A 21100-nucleotide genomic window follows, 5' to 3' on the forward strand; every position below is an offset into this window, starting at 1 on the left:
AACTAGTGGGAAAGTTTTATAGGTCAGGTCGTTCCAAACGCAGCGATACCAAATATGTGTACTTTTATTGGTTTGATGTTTTTGTTTTTTTCATAATAATATTTATTTATGGGTACAATATATTTTTATTTTTTAATTGAATTTTGAATTTGAATTGAATAGGAGGCGGATGTGCAGTACCTTGCGCCGGCCACTGCAACTTGACGGCCAAGCACCGCAGGTAAGGACTTCCGGCTGGCGGCCGCCGCCGGCACCGATAACAGCTGATCGGCTGGGGTGCCACGTGCAGGACCCTGGCCGATCATAGAACCCCTGGCAAAAATTATGGAATTACCGGGCTAGTTTTGGAAATGAAAATTTACAGGCTGATTCCATCATTTTTTCCTCAGAATTGCGTGATTCCATAATTTTTTCCCTCTGATTGGTCTGAAAAAAATTACCCTTACTGAGTACCACATTTTTAATCTTGATTTCTTTTAGTGTTTCTTAAAGCCCTAAAGTTGCCATTTGAAATGACTTTAGTTTTGTGCCATATCTGTGACCTGCTTTTTTTCAACATTAAACAACTGAATTAACATCCTCCGAGCCCGGTGATTCCATAATTTTTGCCAGGGGTTGTACATTGATGCCCTATCCTACGGATAGGGCATCAATGTCAAAGTAGTGGACAACCCCTTTAATCATTTAGTTTCCTATTACAGAATTGTAATGTTGCTGTAGTGATCAGATTCTTTACTGTGGCTCCGTACGGCATCCTTTGATTTAAGGAAGAAATGCTGCAATTTTCTCACAGGCAGAGTTGGTCAAAAAATCGCTCATCTGCATTGCCCCATTGCATAACATTGGTGTGATCCGTTTATTTGACAGACAGCACTAGGACCAAAAACATGGACGTGTGAACGAGCCCTACTATGGGTCTATGAACTGAGAAAAAAAAAAACACATTAGGCCGTGTCACATGAATGTGTGAATATAGTCCTTGTAACAGATGATACACGCCCTTCTGCTGTCACTATCACACTGTCTGCATAGGTTGTGCTGCACAGGGACAGTGCAGCTCCTCGCCATGGCCTGGCTGTACAGAGCTGGACGTTTTGCAACCATTGCACCAACCACCAGAGACTAGCAATGAAGTAATCTGCCGCGGACGGATATCCGGTGCTACGCCAGGTCACATGATAAGGGGCGTGACCGGCGGCTACAGACGGCACCTCAGCGCATGCGCAGGAAGCAGCTGGCTCTAGAGTCTTGCACGCATGCTCAGTGTTCCAGAGACGGACACCGAGTGACAGAAACACACCGACAAACCGGCCTGGAACTGGCACCGAGCGACTAAACGGCGGCCTGTGTGCCCGTACAGGGGACGGCGGAGTCCTCGGAGTGTGGCGGCCGTGTACTGTGGTGGGAAGAGCTGTGCTGGACTGCTCAGTGTGGGGCAGGGGCTGACAGGCCACACACTAAAGTGTTTATTAGTGCCCCCCACCCGCTCCGCTGTCTCCCTGCGCTCCTGGCATCCCCCCCTCCGCACCCTGCCGCTCCTCCCATGGCCCCCCGTGTATGACAGCCCCTGGGGCCAGGCCCCCGTCACCCCCGGAGCGCGTCCTCTGCTCCTGAGCTCCTGTCTCCCCGGCCGGATCATCATGGGGGAGACCAAGGTTATTTACCATCTGGACGAGCAGGAGACGCCGTATTTGGTCAAGTTGCCGGTGCCATCTGATCGGGTGACGCTCGGAGACTTCAAGGGGGTGCTGAACAAACCCAACTACAAGTTCTTCTTCAAGTCTATGGACGATGATTTCGGGTGAGTGTGAGGATGCGGACTACTGCCCCCATCATCCGGTCACAGCATTATAGAATAGTGCGGATCAGCTGGCTGGGGACTGTTCTGCTCCTCTGCCCCTGTACCCGGCCTATAGGGGGCTGATTAATGCTCTTCACTGTAATCACTCTGCTAAGGTGGTAATAGTAGGATTTGGCCTCTAAGAGACAAGGATGTGCTCAGTCAGATGGCCATGTTCACACTCGGTATGTTACATCAGTATTTGTAAGCCAAAACCAGGAGTGGAGCAATCAGAGGAAAAGTATAATAGAAACAGTCACCACTTCTGCATGTATCACCCACTCCTGGTTTTGGCTTAGAAATATTGATGTAAAATACTGACCGTGTGAATGTGGCCTAACAGTGAAACTTCTTTGAGAAGACCACCCCTTATCTATACCAGACTACCTAAGACGGCGTTTCACACTGTTCACATTCTATACAAACCCAAAAGACGACTGCTCCGCACACCTTCGTCTATAACATCCCGGGTGCAGGGCATCTTCAGTACGTGTGGGAACAAATCCAAACAGAAGAAACGTCTGCACTCCGTCCTCCTAGGATCAATACTTTATTGGAAATCCATGTGCCAAAATGACAGTAAAATCACCAAACCATCTGATGCGATTTGACTTCCAATTGCTTGTTGGTAGAAGCCATCTAAGTCTAAGGAATTTTATTCTGGAACGCGTCTGATGGTTTGGTGATTTTTTACTGTCATTTTTGCACATGGATTTCCAATAAAGTATTGATCCTAGGAGGACAGAGTGCCATCGTTTCTTCTGTTTGCTTCATGTTATTCTTACTGAACATTTTCTTTGAGAAGACCCTCCCCACCTATAGACAACCACTTATAAATGCGATTTTTACACCTGGCATTTTCTATTTTACATTATTGTGCCTATTAATCGGCCTTTGTTCTCCCTTATAATTTGCGTTCTCTGTTTGGGTGCCATTTTCGATATTTGGTAACGTCCATGGGAATTATAATATTGTGATGCTTTTATTATTTCGAGTCTTCTCCTCTGGGGAACCAGTGATGTGTAGGACAAGAGAAAAACCTAGAATGCAGCCCCTCTTATTGCAGGCTGTGAGTCATTGTTCTGGAGGATTAGGGAATGCTAACATTGCTGGGCAGACATGAGTGTCTGATGTTATACAGTCATGATAGACGCTGTGTGATGTCATCGGTCGGCTGTGGACCCGGCTTCTCTGAATACAATGGCTCCACTCTAGGACTGTTAGCTTCTTCCATGCCTCCTTGAAGCTCTGCCCAGGCCCTTTGTCTGCCGGAGAGGGAACAGAGCACAAGAAGCGAGCGCTGCTGTGACAGCAAAGAGTTTAGGGAAAGTAACCAGATGTAAACAGAGGTAATGGATGGGCATTACAATAAGCAGTTGGCCGGAGGGGCAGGATACTGTATCCCAGTGCTACATTCTGTGGATCATAGCTGGAACAATGTAATGTGTGAATCCTGTTACTCTCCCCATTGAATGTGTGACCCTGATCTGTTGTCAGATCGCCCTGAGAAGTGACGCTCACCTTGTTATATTTCATAGCAGTTTTGGATCAAGTTTCCAGCGCTCTTTACTTTGCATTATTGAAGGGATGATTTTTTTTTTTTTTACTTCTTAGTTCCTCCTGTTAACCTCTCTTTTTTCCAGATACAGGATTATATTACCCAGCAATATGTTTTTACTGGTTTGGGTTTGTAGTGAGGTTCAAAAGCAGCAGTCTGTCCTCGTCCTGTGATTCCCAGGTGCTCGGAGCGTGTCCGGAGCTGTAGGTAGCTCCCAGGACTTGTTTGAGGATTAAAGAGTTACTAGCACATGATGCTGTCACTTAGCAAGTCTACAATGCCCAACAATAGGAGACGGAAAATTAGTCATTAACGGTGGTTTTATTTTGACATGATGATTTTAATGAGCCTGATATGTGTATACATTTATGGTGACATGTTTTGCTAAAATATCTAAGTGTTATAATGGTATATTCATGTCATCTGCTCAACAAATGACCTGAAGATCCATAGCCGAATCTGTGTCTCCCCCTTTATATTACAACAGAGCGGGTGTGCAATGGGTGTAGGAATCTGCAGCTTGTGGATATACAGTCATCTGCATGTGATTGTGGTTTTGTGAAACCCCATTTGATTTTGTTCTGTACTTTAACAGAGGGCTCCAAAATCCACGTCATACCAAATAACTTTTTCTTGGGTTAAAGGGTAAGACATTTTGACAGAAACACTGATCCATGCTACACATCCTCAGCTTTGCACTGTCCTCTTATACAGGGACACTTCCGCCCAATCAGTCCTTTCCAAAATCCTTTCTACTTCACTTAAGGCTGCATGCTGAGATCCATGTGACTAGCGAGGTCCGTTCTTTCTTGCTTTGTTTTCTCAGACAGCGCACGGACCCATAAAGTTTTATTGAGTCATCCACACATCAGTTTTAAAAATGGATCCGTGTCTCTGATCCATGAGATTCAGGTCAGGTCCTATTTTCATCCTTTTTGCGGAACAGACTCTGCTATTAAAGGGAACCAGTCACATTAGAAAACGCTTTTTATCTGCAGATATAGAGTTAATCTGTAGGTAAATAGCGTTGCAAGTCTGCCCAGCTGTCTTACCGAAAGGGGGGCTAGCGAGAAAATGACATTATTTTTTCCGGCTTTAAGTCCAGGGGGGGTGTACAGAGCAATTACAGCCATTGCTCACTATACTGTGAGCAGCAACTGTAAACGTGCACCAAGAATTAACATCTCACTCTCCTCAAAACGCTATAGAGCGGACTGTGAAAGTGCCAGAGTGTGTTTACACGCGCCACGCACAGTATAGTGAGCGATGACTGTAATCACTCCCTGCACCGACCCATGACTGAAAGCCGGCGGCTCTCGGGAGGAAATGAATTAATTTGCTCCAAGTAGCCGCACTTCCAGTAAGTCAGCCATGAAGTAACATTATTTATGTGCAGGTAAATGGCATTTTTGAAGGTGACAGATTTCCTTAAATGTCTATGGGAATACATATAAAACTGAGAAACATGGAAGACAGACTTTGAACTTGAGTTCTGAGTTTCATCTGTTTTTAGCTGATCCATTGCTAAAAGTCAGTGGCTAAAAAATTATGGTTACTACTTTGGGAATTACTCAGGTTAGTGTATGGTGGTAAGAACATTATCCTAAATGCAGATATAGTATACCATGCTATAAAGCTCATGTATATAAATAAATCCTCTATTCTTCATCACATCAGCACCAGATATACCAGAAGTGCCAAAAAAGCCTCTATTAAAGGAGGTGACCAGGACTATGATATAGATGACCAATCTTTAGGATGGGTCCGACACCTGGCACCCCCATAATCGGCTTTAAGGCATTTCTGCATCTCCTTGGCAGAAAAACGCATGCGTTTTTTACATGCGTATTTGACGCGTATTTGCCATGCTTTTTTCCAATGCATTGTATAGGCAAATACGCATGCAGAAACGCACAAGAATTGGTCATGTCCGTATTTTTTCTGCGAGTAAAATCTGCTCAGAAAAAATACGGACCATGTGCACAGAACTTGCAGAATGTCATAGGAAGTCATGGGATAAGGTATGCAATGCGTTTCTGGAGCGTTTACGTGCTGCAAATACGCACCAAAATACGCACCAAAAACGCATCGTGGGCACACAGTCTTACTAGGTCCCGTGGCCGATTGATATACACTAAGGCTGTGTGCCCATGTAGCATTTTTCAAGCGTATATGCTGCGGAATTTCCGCAGCGTAAACGCTTGAAAAACGCATGTATATCCGCACCCCATGGTCCCCAATGGGATTCCGCAAGTTCTATGCACATGCTGCGGATTTTTCCGCAGCGTTTATGCTGCGTTCAAAAATCCGCAGCATGTCATTTAATTTTGCGTTTCCGCAAGCGGAATTGCCTTTGTCCAATGCATAAAAACCGCAAGGCAATTCCGCATGTGGAAAACGCGTGATAAACGCGTGAAAAATGCGCGATAAACGCATGCGGAATTCCGCATGCGTTTTTCCGGGAGAGGACTTGCATTTATGAAGCAGGAATTTTCTGCTTCATAAATGCAACGTGGGCACATAGCCTAAAGCTCTGTCCATTGTGCAGTGTCCGCTCCTAGTTACTGCAGCTTGTCTCTAATCAAAGTGAATGACACCTGAGCACCAGTACTAAGAATGGCCACTGCATAGTGAACGGCTTCGGACACTGTGTGCTTTCAGTGGCCCTGGGACCTGCTGATGGGTACGGCTGCCGGGGGCCCAACAATGTGACATTGTATACGAAGAGTAGGTCATCAATATCACAGTTCTGGAAACCCGTTTAAGCGAAATTTATGGTCTTCATGCACCATATGGATGGGGAATGAATCCTCGATACTACATTAATATGAACTGTTTTGATCAGCGGGCTCTAGGTGTTTCATCAGTTCATCAGGGGTCAGGAAGAAATGATTTACATGAAAGCTTCTTATCGCCCCTGTGACATGGCTTCCTGTCAGTGTGGAGCTGCAGGGGCATGGTAGAGTCAAGTGAGTTTTGGATTTTTTAAAGTGGTTTTTCACTTTTTTTTTTTGTTTGTTTGTTTCTTGTAGGTGACAATAACAAACTGAGCTGTTAATCACCCTCCCCTACTCCAGCTACCCCAATCCACCACTGCTCCTGTCTTTTTTTTTTTTTTTTTTTTGACAAGCTGCAGCAGTAAAGTTGCAACTATAGGTTAAGTGACCTCTGCAGCCATTCCCTGGGTTCAGAGGTGATGCTGAGGTATGAGAAGGAGTGTGAGTACACAAAAAAACAAAACACACACAGTGTTAGATGTGGTTTCAAAATTAGATTTCTCTGCCAGAAACTCCTGTTTGAAAAGTCTGTGAACACGGCCTTACTGCACCTCTCTGCTGCATGAGAAATGCCTTCTCCGGCTTTCCCTGGCGTGTACGTACTGTAAGATTGATGGGCTGTGGTTGCCAACAAGAAGCACATGCCCCTTTTGCTGGTGTTATATAGTGGTATAGGGAAAAACACTGCTCTGGATTTGCAGCATTTTATATACCGTGTCAGACCTGGGTTGGATTTCCTAAAGTAATGTAGATTTTATTTATTTTTTTCTCATTCTATTTAGGTCAAATTTACAGTGACTGTCTATGACTAATATGTATTTTAGAGTTCCTAGAAAAGGTGCCCATTTGGGACCTCAGTTTATTAGCAAGAGTGTAGGATGTGTACAAAAAACAAAGCGCTCGTGTTTCTCACAAAAAAACATTATATGTGGCCAAAGGATGTGTTTTTTTTGTTTGTTTTTTTGCCTTGTGTTCAATTGACCCTCAGGGGTTCTGAAGTGATTGGCTGCAGTTATCACGATGTTGTAACCACATAAGTTGCAGGAAGGGATTGTTGGACTATTGAACAATTTTGTAAAATCTTGGAAAATCCCTTTAAAATATGATCCGCACGTGGGAGGCAGCTTTTTAATAAAGAATGCTCAGTATTGAGGTGGTTGGAGAGAACATACATAGAATGAAATACTTCACATTTATAAAGTGCTGCAGAATATGTTGGTTCTATAGAAATAGGTATTACTTCTTTCTTGAGAAAATCCTACATATGTTAAGGTGACAGTGCCTGATCCTTTCACTTATAGATATCAAGAAGTGAAACTATTTTTCATTTGTCATTTTTTTTAGCATTTGTTATAGTGGAATTATGGAAATCACAGTATCCATAGACATGTTCATTGTATGCAAATGATGGAAAAAATGGAAGAAATTTTCAACAGTTTATTCAGTATAGAGGCTGAGAACCACGTGCAGAAATACATGCACTTACACGCCTTGGCTGCTATTAGTGAAGCTATTAATGGTGTCAGGAATTTTCTGCCACAGCTGAATGCATTTGGAAACACCAAATCATCAAGATCCGCTGCTGGCATCAACCTTTACAATTGCCAACCAGTAATGTTCCAGATGTGCTTAATGTGCAGAGGGAAAAAAAATGAAAAGCTTTCCATGTGTGAATTTGTATTGAAAAGCTATCCTCAGGATATGGATGTTGCCTACCAAAGGTAGGTTGTGCTGGGTAGACGCAATGCTGGCAGGCGTTAAAGTCTATCCACCAAGGGAGCTGCTTCACCGACCGCTGGTTTCTGAATGCCTAAACATGGAACTGAGAATTAAGCCAAACGGAGAAAAGTTGGTGTCGTCCGGGCACTGTTGTAGATGAGGAATAGCCGGGTCAAGGTACGAGGGACATTTTATTAGATTTTGCATTTTGGGGATCCGTCCCCTTCATCAGGTCCCTGAAATGTGTTGTCCATTAAAACTTTCCTCCTACCTTCACTCTGTTCGCCTCCATCTACAGCAGCGCCGGACGACACCGCAACTTTTCTCTTGTCTGGCTCAGATGTGTTTAATGGGAATCTGTCACCAGGTTTTTGACCGCTAATCTGAGAGCAGCATGTTGTAGGGGCAGAGACCCTGATTCCAGTGATGTCACTTACTGGGCTGCTTGTTGTAGGTTTGATAAAATCACAGTTTTATCAGCCGTAGATTCACTAGAGGACTAGTTAACATGCTGTCATGTAGTCCTCCATATTCATGAGCTCTGTAACGCCATCACTGATTGGCAGCTTTCTACCTATGCACAGTGTACTCTGAAAGCTGCCAATCAGTGGTGTGTGTGGGGTTATAGAGCTCAGCATTCAGAGAACTGGTAAATCTGCAGCAAATAAAACAGTGATTTTATCAAAATGGCAGCAAGCAGTCCAGTAAGTTACACATCACTGAAATGAGGATGTCTGCCCTACATCATGCTGCTCTCAGATGGGGTAGCAAAAACCCGGTGACAGATTGCCTTTAATGGTAGACAAATCCGGAGATGCTGCAGGCCATGGTAGCACTTTTAGGCTCATACCCAACAAGTCCAAAATTGTGTTTGTGTATAATATATAATATATTTCTCTTTCCTTTAAAAGCAGTGTCTGACAAACCCATTATAAAGCTGGCCATGCATATTAGCTGTATATCAGCCAAACCTGCTGATTTAGACACCACTGGCCTACTGTGTAATGTGCAGGAGGCCTTTCCACTTCCCCCAGTGGCAGATGTTGGATTTTGACATGTCCGATTATTTTGTTTTTGTGAAGGGGGGTGATATGCCTTCTCCAGTTGTCTAGCAGCAGGTCTCTCCCTGCTGCTACCAGTCAAGGGCTGATGTCAGGTCTTAACAGCGCTGCTGTCATATGGGACATGTAGTCATTGCAGGAAGCGGTCTGCTGGTTTTCCACAGGAAGATCTGCACCAAAATCCCCACAATTAGTTGCAGATTTGCTGCTGTTAAGATTTTCTGCAGCAAATCCACTACATTTGAAGAAGCCATTTTTGTTTTTACTCCGAAACCTTAAGAATCAAATCAAGGTATTTGTAAACTTTTGCCTGTCGTCACCTGCCACCACACTGTAGAATAAAAGGAACAGAAGGGAGGAATGTTAGATTGTAGAGAATATGAATTCTCTACTGATGGGGAATTTTTATATACTTCACTCACTACCTGAATTAAGATTTTTTTTTTTTTTTACTTTTGTATCTGTCTATGGATGTAATGCAAGTCCTGGTCTTCAGCAGACACTTTTTTTATATATTTATGTACTTAAAGGGGACTTTTCACCAATTTTTTGATGTTGAACTGGACACATAATGTAATAGTTGCAGAGCAGAATAAAACACTTGTGTTTTTTTTTGTTTTGTTTGGTAATCTGTCCACAAAAAAGGAGGGGAAAAAACAGTGTTTGGCATCTAATGAGTTAACATTCAAGTCCAAGTGGGTCTTACCGAATAGCAACTCCTACAAGAAGTACATGTGAAAACTGTCTGATAACACCCACTTAGACAGTTTTCACATGTACTACTTGTAGGAGTTGCTATTTGGTAAGACCCACTTGGATTTGAATGTTAACTCATTAGGTGCCAAATACTTTAATTTTGCAGAAATTAAAGTGGGGAAAAAAAATTATTCCACTGAGCAGCCACTATTACATCTTGTGTCCAGCACAACATCAAAGAGATCCAAGAGGTTTATGTTTAAATCTTCCATGTGGTGTTGGCTCTCTCCTGTATGTGCATCACAACCTTCCCAACATGGTGTTTTCCTTATAGTGATTGCATTTAGCATCGTTGTAGAATAGACAGACAACACACAGAAATATGTCCCTACCTCAATTGTATTATTATTATTTATATAGCACAATTGATGCCATGGTGCTGTACATGAGACTAACAATATAATGTAATATACAAGACTCTAATCTTGCATCCCTTAGGACTGTTAACCTTGGTGTGCAGTTATGCAACCGTGGAAGCAGTGTTAAAGTTTCAGCAGTCACAAGCAGGCCGGATTTTGAGGCTAGCTCCTGGTCTTTTACCAGGCCCCCCGCCGCTCCCTGCACGCTTTGCCAGACCATTTGTAGGCAGAGTGGATGGCTGCAGATGTGAGACAAGAACTGAGATCACAAGAAATCCTTTGCATTTCTTGCAACCAATTTGTGACCGATGACTAGAAGGAGACATATGAGAATTGCAATTTCTTGTGAAAATATTTAGTAGCAAGAATAAACAATTAAGTCACTTTTACACCAGATGATGATGGCCCGAATAAATCTTCATTCTCAAACAGTACACTATTTACATCCGGCTGCTGCCAGCTGACCTGCGGAGTCGGACTCTTGGCTCCCCCCCACCAATCAGCAATTGTCAGCTCCGATGTAAACTGTGTATGGAGTGGAACATCACAGCTGATTGGTGAGGGTGCCAGACCCCATTGATCTGACATTGCTGACCCAGCCTGGTTAAGATCTCTTTATTTGGTTTTCCAAACAGAATAACAAAAAACATAGTAATACGGAAAAAATGTCTCCATCATTTATGCCTGCCGCATACCTTATTACAATATTCAAGATTTAATGGTTATTTAAAGGACAACAGCATTTTACATCATATATGTATGTATATGATGGAGACAACCATTACATTGTACACAAATGATAACATGAATGGAAAAAGTACCAAAACAAAAATATAAAACCCCCTCATGCCAGCGATTCTTGTAAGCTCTAAATGTAAAACGAGAGTATGTGAAGGTCTCCACAGCATCTGCTACATGCCTCCTAGTCTGTCTGCCCAGACTTATCATAAGATTTAGAATTATAGGCGAGCTTAGCTGCAAGGATGTAATGGTGCGCTGTCCCCTGTATTAAAGAAGCCACCTGGAAGGTTAAAAAGTAATGCCTTTTATTGTGAGATTCTTTGACACACAAACCGGTTTTTGGGTCCAGACTTGAGCCGAAAACTGGTACCTCACAAAGGCTCTGATACGGAGCCAAAAACCGCTTTGTGTCTGGAAGAATCTCACAGCCTTCTATGTGGCTTCTTTAATACAGTGGACATCGCACCATTACATCTCTCCAACTCTGCTTTCCAATTGCTTTAACCAGCTTTGTGGTCTGAACAAGTAGGATTTGGTTCTGCCCGTCCATCTTTTAGGTGAGTGTAGATTACACACCCACCACCATCTATTCATCCAACCTGGTAAAATGCCCCATAACCTTTCTAAGATGTAGAGTTGGTGCAAGTCTTTTTCGCAGGACCCAGTACATCACTAAAGTTAGTAATCTGTGGCCATTGGACAGGAGCCGAGAACCACCTCCTGCCAACAGTGGATCTTCTTTTGATCATTTGGCCTGATGTGATGTGTTTGTTGTGGTGAGACTCGCATGTGACATTGCTCCAGGCGCGCTAATCAAAAGATGAGCCACGTATGCCAGGAGTTATCCGTTTCAGAAACTTCAGGCTACTGACCCAGCTGCTGGTCTGGATCCTGTGAATCGAATCACACCCGTTCTAAGGATATCATCAATGCCATAGTAGTGAACAATCCAATTTAAGGCTTGGTTGCACTAATCCTATATTTTAATCAGGGCTGTGGAGTCTGTAAGCCAAACATCCGACTCTTCAATTTCCCTGACTCCACAGCACGGCCTCACTACTGAGCGTGTACATAAAGTGCAGCACAGATTCATCTCAACTAAAAGCCGAGATCCTTAGATCAGGAACAGAACAGACATTTATAGGACATTTCATAACTTTCCCAAATTCTTATGAGAAAATCTACAGCACATCCTGCATTGTACTACTGTACCCAATTTATTATATATTTTAGGAGTCTAAGTCAGCTCACTTTATTCCGACTCCACCAAAAAAGACACCGACTCTGATTCCACAGCCCTGATTTTAACAATTTTATCATAAGTAGTGGGCATCTCCATGAAGCTTTATTTTTTTTCCCCTCTCTCTCCAGGGCATGATCTAATTTGTGGTTGTAGGTGACAAATTTTAAAATGGAAAAAGCTAGTAAAATTTAGACCTGCCCAAGTAGTGGGTCAGCAGATTGTAGCAAGTTTAGATGTATCCTGGGTTCTGAGTCAATGCAAAGTTCAGATAATAGTGCCGATTCATGAAGGCTGATTTATCGCACTGTGCATTGGAGTTAGATGCGCTAAATTTGTTAAGCACGTACTTCTTGTTGAATGTGGTGGTTTTTTTTAATCTGGTGTGCGTCAGTGTAAGAAACATATTTCTATCAGCGCCTGTTCATGCCACTGGCCTCTGCCCATTTCTCAAGAAACATACTGGAGATGGCATAATAACTTGAAAGGTAGCTAAAGTTTTGCACAAGTTGCACCAAAAATTTTGACGAGTTACCACAGAAAACTAGTGTAAACTGCTTGATCATACAGCATGTGCAGGAAGGACCTGATGACGTTGAGAGCCAAATACTAGATCTTTGAATGCGGCACCGCCGGGCATGCAGTGCCTACGCAAGATCTCTGGCAGGGGAGACAATGATGACCTGTCATTCATGGACAGGAGGAAGGTGATAGACTGGGTAATGGGGAGAGATGCTGGAGTACTGAAAGTGCAGGGCCAACCCTGCTGCACTTACTCTTCATTTGCATAAAAATTTACCAATTAGGATTTCTAAAACAAAAGTATAGATTTGATCAGCATTACAACGACTTTACATAGACTTTACATTAGTTTGGGGTAAAAAAAAACTGCTGATGGGTTCTCTTTAACTAATCTAAAAACTTATTTTTTTTGCCTCAATCTTTTAACCCTTAATCTGGAAGTAGCAAAATTGGTGAACTTTCCACATAAACTTTTTTTTTTGCACAAGAAACAAAGAAAATATTGACAAATTTCTCATCGAATTCTAATAAAAACACTTGATTGTGCCAAGTTCCGATAGTGTGGTAGTGCAGACCTCCCGTCCTTATGCCTTATTGAGAATGGTTTGTGATAAGCAGATAGGATGTTTCAGAGCAGGAGGAGCTGATCAGATTGATGTACATTTATGTGTGAAACATTGTAGTAAAACTTGCAATTTCTTAATTGAAATCTCTGGTCTTTGCATGTAGGAGTCCAGTGGGCAGTCCTACTGTGAGTAACACTCTTCCCGGTATGATTGTACATGCAGAGATGGCTGTCAATAACTGAGTAGGACCGCCCACTGGACCGTGTGTGTATAAACACCAGAGTTTTCAAGTCCTAAAATACAAATGACACTAAATACTTTCCAATAAACCTATATCATTCTATTCATCTTCTCCTTCTCTCTACCAAGCTCTCCACAGTTCGGACTGCATGTACAAACTGACAGGTTCTCCTTTTAAATTCCGAAAGGGGAAAGGGCTGCAGTCATTCTTGTAGCGCTTGTCCGGCTCAAAATAGCCTAGCTTATAGCTTAAGAACACCCATGGATTGCTCCTAGTAGTTTATGAACAAACTGACCCAGTACATGCCAGTAAATACTGCGGTGTGCCTCTGTTCCTGCCAGCATTGAGTTGGTTTATACGGAGAGAAACTGCATTTGGGCCATTTGCAGTGACATCTTGCGTTTTCCAGTCTGATACATGACAGTGTGCATGAGCGAGATTGTACTCAAATTTTGAGTTCTAAACTTGTCAATTTGTAGTGTCATAAGTTACCAGTAACTGTAACGCTAAGCACCATTGTCTGTAACAACTGAGGCATGCCCCATCCAGGGTAATAATTCTAGATATTGGTGGTGTCTTTCCACTCCTGTTGTTGCGTTTGCTCCAGAACAGAGGCCTCCATTCTTGCATGAAGGTCATTAGCCTAGTAGTCTGGAGCATATGGAGTGTATACTCACCATGGTGACATGACATGATCTATCCACCACACTAAATAAGAAAGCACTTTTACAATGTAAGAGTAAAGTATAAATGAAATTGTCTGTATGTATTGCATTTACACTAAATAGCTTCCTACCACTTTATAAATCCCCGTATATGCGTGTCATATACAGACACGTTCTGTATTTTGGAGCTCGGTGGTAGACTATTTCTTCTCCTATTAGCAGCTGCTGTCCGACAGCGTAGTTTCCAAAGTTTTCTGAGGAATGGTGTTTACAGTCGGCAGGTCGCAATTGTGGTGGAAATTCCTGGCGGGAGCTTTTGGCACCCCTTACACTTGCAGTGGTGGTTTCTGTCAGTTGCGGACCCTCACTTGTCGATCTTCCTGTCTTGCATGCCTTCACCAGGTGCAGACAGTTCTGTTCTGCTGAGAAATGTTATACATTTTTTTTTATTTTTATTTTTTTTTTAAGAAAGAGCTTGGTTTCTTTGCTTTACAAGCAGTTTTTGTTTGATTTTGGCAGGCAGACCATATTCTGGGAATTTTGGATTCTGTACAGTATTACCTTCATTCACAGTTCTAGATGTGCATATATTTCCTAGATCAACAAGGCACAAAAGCTTTAAATTTCTTGCATATACTTTTAGATATTTTTCTTTAATGAGAATTATATAATTTAATAGATCTTTTGCCTTATTTATTTTGCTCTTGCCTCTGTCTAGTACCATTAATTTTCACAGAGCTTTACATACATGATCACTGTCCCCATTGAGACTCGCAATCTAAATTTAGTCTTTTGGAGTATGAGAAACCCATGAAAATAGATGGAGAACATACAAACTTCTTGCAGATTGTTTAAAGTGTTCTGCGCTGCATCCTGAGCCACCATGTTGCCCCATAAGCTTGTGTGTGTGGTGACTGCAGTTATGGCATCAAATGTGTATCGTGAGACAGCCCCTCTCTAAAGCTAGCAGTGGTGATTTGCATTCTGGGATGCATGTTCTATTCATCAGGCAGTTATCTTCTGATGGATAGCATAAAGGCTTCTATATGTGTCCAGTAATTGGCTGAACAAGTGTTCATAAGTGTGCAGGTTCCCGAACATTGGCCTGTTTAAACATGGCAGTGATCAGCCATCAAAAATATATTGCTTTCCTTGTAATACAAAGTCAGCTTGAGCGTGGTTTACAAACTAGGGAGCACGGTCTTTGATGGTCACATGCCCTATTAAGACCTTGGTTCACAAGCCACCAAGATATCATATCAAAGTAAGAAATAAAAAATCAACTAATCCATACTAATAACTATCTGTTTATGTGTGAGAGAGAGCTGCTGGTACCTGTGGTGATGACTGGGGGGGCTTCATCAATACTGCCATGTTCAAATCTCAAAAATTGGCTTGGCACCCATGAATTCATGATGCATAGGTGCCAAGTAAATGTGTGCAACCAGATGGGCCCCATCTTAGTCCAGGGGAAGGGTTATTTTAATGGATTGCTTGCATCTGTCACAGATTTTACGTGATAAATTTAATTGTGTGCATTGGAGAAGAAATCTGTAATGAAGCTAAGAACCAGGTACTGGTATAGCAAACAAAATATAAAATCTCTTCGAAGTCATCAACTTTTACCACTTTAAGTTAGATAAGACCATAATAACAAAAAAAAAAAAAAAAGTTAAACAAATGGAATGTAAATTCAGGGCCTATGAATGGAGGTGTTGATGCAGCAGAGCAGGACCATCGGACTGTACTTTGAAATGTGAGGATCTGTAGAGATGTATATGTAGGACGGCAGGTGGATCAGCAGAGCTAGAAATACTGGATGCAGACAGCACACAGGAATAGCAGAGCTGAATAGGCAGTTGGTCACCTTTTATTACAGAAGTGTGGGTAGCACACAGAAATAGCAGAACCGAGTAAGCTGGAATGTAACTTAACTCAGCAGAGTTGAGAGTGTGGACTGCACCTGGAATGACGAGTAGGTAAGCAGAGCCAAGTGGGAAGTGTGGCTTTAACTCCTGGAAAGTTTATGGTAGCTTAGTGAAGTATTACCTGAATATTCTGGTGGAGTGCAGCCGGCCTTGAGTGATGACATCAGAGGTGCTTCCATAAGCAGAAGCTGGAAAGAGGATAGGTGAGTTATAATTCATAGATTTCCAGGGGTAATAAGAGAGGAACAGCACAATACAGAATTCTAAGGAATTGTGACTTTTTGAAAATTAGCAGATGATGAATCAAGCAAAACCATCTGAAAACACTAAGCTTCACTCACAGTGGCAAGCTAAAATAAATAATAGTCAAACACATAAAATAACCTTAAAAAAGGCACAAATGGAAATATGACTTCAGTGCAAACAATAAAAAAAGCACAAAACACCCCAATACTTGACAAACAGGTGCAAGTGCAATAGTGAATTAAGGAGGGTTCTTTTCCCAGTGATATTAGGCTGTACACACCGGTAGGTCTTAATGGCAACACAGGACAGGTGTCTTACACTATAGTTGTCCCTACATTGACAGCTGTCTTGTTCCTATGGGTGCTACAGTCTCCCTGACACCTATTGTTATTCATCCCTTCATAGTTATTGGGGGAGGGTCGGGTCCATCCTCTCTTGATATAACATCTGTATCTGCCATTCCTCCCTTTAAGGAGAGTTTTTTAATCCTGCCTGCCCAAGGAAACCTTGCTTAGATAGTGCTATTGATGCACATGTTTTCTGGTTCATATGAGATCTGGTCCCATCAGGTGTGACCAATATGGAAATCTGAATGTCTTTTATGGTCTTTTGCTTTAAAATAAGCTCCATTACAATGAATACAAATGGAGAAAACCATGCAGTACTTTGCTATTGTGTATAGGTTTTCAGACTGAGCACAGTAACATTTGCAGTTTATTATACTAATGTAATGGCTGTGCTTCTAGTGAGTTAAAGGAGAATATTGAAATCTGTGCATGAATCTGCCATACAATTCTTATAATCTGGCATCTGCGGGGGTCTTGTTCATCGCTAGCACTCTTTCTGGCTTATTGTATATTACAAGAAAACTTTCCAGCCATGCACTCCCCAAATCCTGGCAAGAATAGATTCTCTGTGGTTAGATTGCTATTGTATGCTTTAGTAGTTTTTAACGCTTTTCTATTGCTTTTTCTTTGTGCAAACTGGAATAGATCCCAGAGAAGTGGGGAATGAGAAAAGAAAATGTACATGGAGCCATTTGGGGTACATAAGGCTGCGGTCTGGCAGATTGTATTGACTTTCATTGCTTGGTGATGACAGCTGGTCACAATACGAAAGGCTTTCTCTATAGATCGTTGAATAAACCACAATATACAGTATTTTATTATACATTTTATTTTACTGTACAGTGTGTGATTGGTGACATATACATTTACTCGCTTATATAGCGCCATTAAATTGATGAGCATGTTAGCGGATGCTACTGGAGATACTCGTGAGACAATTTTAAACATGTTCATTGAATTCTATGGACCTGATTTTCTTAACATAGATATACATAGGTGAAGTATGACTTCTAGTAGCATGTGTCTGGGAGATCTTTTATCGATCTATCTCTCTTATAATACACTGCTCAAAAAAATAAAGGGAACACTTAAACAACAGAATATAACTCCAAGTGAATCAAACTTCTGTGAAATCAAACTGTCCACTTAGGAAGCAACACTGATTGACAATCAATTTCACATTGTTGTGCAAATGGAATAGATGGAAATTATTGGCAATTATCAAGACACCCTCAATAAAGGAGTGGTTCTGCAGGTGGGGACCACAGACCACATCTCAGTACCAATGCTTTCTGGCTGATGTTTTGGTCACTTTTGAATGTTGGTTGTGCTTTCACACTCGTGGTAGCATGAGACGGACTCTACAACCCACAGAAGTTGCTCAGGTAGTGCAGCTCATCCAGGATGGCACATCAATGCGAGCTGTGGCAAGAAGGTTTGCTGTGTCTTTCAGCGTAGTGTCCAGAGGCTGGAGGCGCTACCAGGAGACAGGCCAGTACACCAGGAGACGTGGAGGGGGCCGTAGGAGGGCAACAACCCAGCAGCAGGACCGCTACCTCCGCCTTTGTGCGAGGAGGAACAAGAGGAGCACTGCCAAAGCCCTGCAAAATGACCTCCAGCAGGCCACAAATGTGCATGTGTCTGCACAAACGGTTAGAAACCGACTCCATGAGGGTGGTGAGGGCCCGACATCCACAGATGGGGGTTGTGCTCACAGCCCAACACCGTGCAGGACGCTTGGCATTTGCCACAGAACACCAGGATTGGCAAAGTCGCCACTGGCGGCCTGTGCTCTTCACAGATGAAAGCTGGTTCACACTGAGCACATGTGACAGATTTGACAGAGTCTGGAGATGCCGTGGAGAGCGATCTGTGGGGTGGCATTTCTTTAGAGGGCCGCACAGCCCTCCATGTGCTCGCCAGAGGTAGCCTGACTGCCATTAGGTACCGAGGTGAGATCCTCAGACCCCTTGTGAGATCATATGCTGGTGCAGTTGGCCCTGGGTTCCTCCTAATGCAGGACAATGCCAGACCTCATGAGGCTGGAGTGTGTCAGCAGTTCATGCAAGATGAAGGCATTGAAGCTATGGACTGGCCCGCCTGTTCCCCAGACCTGAATCCGATTGAGCACATCTGGGACATCATGTCTCGCTCCATCCACCAACGTCACGTTGCACCACAGACTGTCCAGGAGTTGGTGGATGCTTTAGTCCAGGTCTGGGAGGAGATCCCACAGGAGACCATCCGCAACCTCATCAGGAGCATACCCAGGCATTGTAGGGAGGTCATACAGGCACGTGGAGGCCACAGACAATACTGAGCCTCATTTTGACTTGTTTTAAGCACATTACATCAAAGTTGGATCAGCCTGTAGTGTGTTTTTCCACTTTTAATTTTGGGTCAAGATTAGAGAGTTAACATCCAACCTGTTCACCCTAGATTCCCTTAAGAGTATGTGCACACGCGTCTTTCAGACACTTTAGGAAAATGCTGGCAGTGTTTTACCTGAGTTTGTCTTTTCTGAAACTTTTTGGATGTCCCCTACGGCGGCTTTGCCACAGGTATCGTTTTTTACATTCTTTAAACTAGTGGTGGCTTCCAAGAATGGACCGGTCACTTATTTTAGCTGCTTAACGGCTTTTGAAGCGGTTAAATAATGAACATATGCACAGCAATGTCAAAATGACTTGCTGTGCATATGTTTAAACTTTTGTCACTTCTTTAAGTGTGTGTTTTTTGGGGGGGATCCATGTAGAAATTGCCTGAAAAAGGCATTGTGTGCACATACCTCAACAGGAGATATTGGAGTTACTTCTCATACACCTCTGCATATGTTACTCAAAAAGCCTCCATCATGATTATGTCTTGCCAGTGTGTTAAGGGTTTCACATCTTGGTTTCCTGGATCAAAAAGCAATGTAAAAAAAAAATAATAAATATTATATATATATATATATATATATATATATATATATATATATATATATATATATATATATATATATATATATATATATATATATATATATATATATATATATATATATATATATATATATATATATATATATATTTTCATACTCATTATTTGGCCATTTTATTGACGTCACTTTTGTGTATGGAGCTTTTTCTCCTTGCAGAAATACCTCAAAGAGCTTACATGTTGCTTCTCTTTCCACGTGAAGAACAGCGCCGTGTGCTCTTTAGGTGTGTTTTCCTGTTTTAAAATAAATGGGCAGCTTCTTCAAAGTATTTTTGGAGGTGTGTTTTTCTTTAATTTCATGAGGTTTTTGGAACAGAACTCACCCTATAAAAATGCACGTAAAACAAAACTGAACATTACCTTAGACTACAGTTGCTTCCTAACTATTACACTTCCAAATGTGAATGATGGTGAATTTGGATATCTTTAACTTGTGTAAACTTGGCTACTGTTCAGCGACCATATATGTCATACATAAAACTGCGGGCTTTTTGGTTTTCTTAGAGACCTGACAATAAGAACTCCTGCACAGAAATCCAGAACCACCCGGACACTGAGAACAGCTGCATTTGTCAGTAGTTATTGGCCATTAGGCTATGTTATAGATGGTGTGTGAAGCGTCGTCCATGTAGCATCCGGTTACGTGCATAGGTTGGCTATTCTACCATGCTTATAATACATCAGGGGTTATGCAGAGTCTGCACTGTGTGTGGGCTGCAGTGACAGCAGGTGGAAGCGTAACACTGTGCAGTCATTATACCCCGTGTTTTCTGCACTTCTCTGCTGCTTGTGCTATTGTATGTTCCACATATACAGTATGTACATGTCATAACCAAGGTAATGGTTCCTGACAGTCGCATTCATTAGGCCGTCACATTAAAGGCAAGATTCTAGCACCACTGACAGCAATAACCTCCCTGTTACTGTGTGCGCTTCTCTGCCACGTAGGTTTGTTCAGCTGTGCTTCCAGATCCAGTGCTGAAGCGTCCACCCTTACCAGCAGGAATCCCTATACTTATGTCTGCCTTTATTGTGTTTGGGTATTCCCGGTGCGGACTTTATTCAGAAGGTTTGTGTTATTGGGAGTGTCTGCTGCTGCTTTGTCTCTACAGACATCTGTTACTGTCCCAAGGGACTGTAATTGGGTGTGCAAGTCCCAGTGGTGACTACTATATGTTTGCAGCGACATTAAAGGTCACGGCTTGAGGAGCATCCGAATCCTATCCCCTTAATATGCCATTTGGTTTTGTTTATAGCGCTGGTTCCTCGCTGCTGACTGGGCTGATGTGAAACACATTGCTTGGGATTTCATTATAGGTATATCCGCAGTGCGCTAATGCTGGAAGACGCTTGTCTTGTTTGTGCGTTTCATTTATTAGTTTCTTGTTCCTCATTCACTCTAAAAGGCTCTCATTAAAGGGGTGGTCTGGCACCTAAAATATACTTTCTGAATTTCTATCCTTATACCCTAACCACTTTTTTGTAATTTGCTTTATTACACAAGACCCTACACTTTTTCCCTATCTAGCTAATCCCTGAAAGTGTGTTGTTT

The 21100-nt window shown here is 42.4% G+C and overlaps 1 protein-coding gene across 2 annotated transcripts in view; it reads left to right on the forward strand.

The window, feature by feature from the left end:
- Positions 1-1197: 1197 nt before the first annotated feature.
- DVL3 (dishevelled segment polarity protein 3) overlaps positions 1198-21100 on the forward strand; it is a 68026-nt gene continuing 48123 nt past the window's right edge. For both annotated transcript variants that reach the window (XM_073675313.1, XM_073675312.1), the window contains exon 1: positions 1198-1801. In XM_073675313.1, the coding sequence (XP_073531414.1) occupies positions 1641-1801 (161 nt within the window). In that variant the 5' untranslated portion in view covers positions 1198-1640. The remainder of the gene's footprint in view (positions 1802-21100) is intronic.

Source organism: Phyllobates terribilis, unplaced genomic scaffold (assembly GCF_046119375.1).
Source record: "Phyllobates terribilis strain yellow unplaced genomic scaffold, ASM4611937v1 Scaffold_3__8_contigs__length_932513732, whole genome shotgun sequence".
Lineage (NCBI taxonomy): Eukaryota > Metazoa > Chordata > Amphibia > Anura > Dendrobatidae > Phyllobates > Phyllobates terribilis.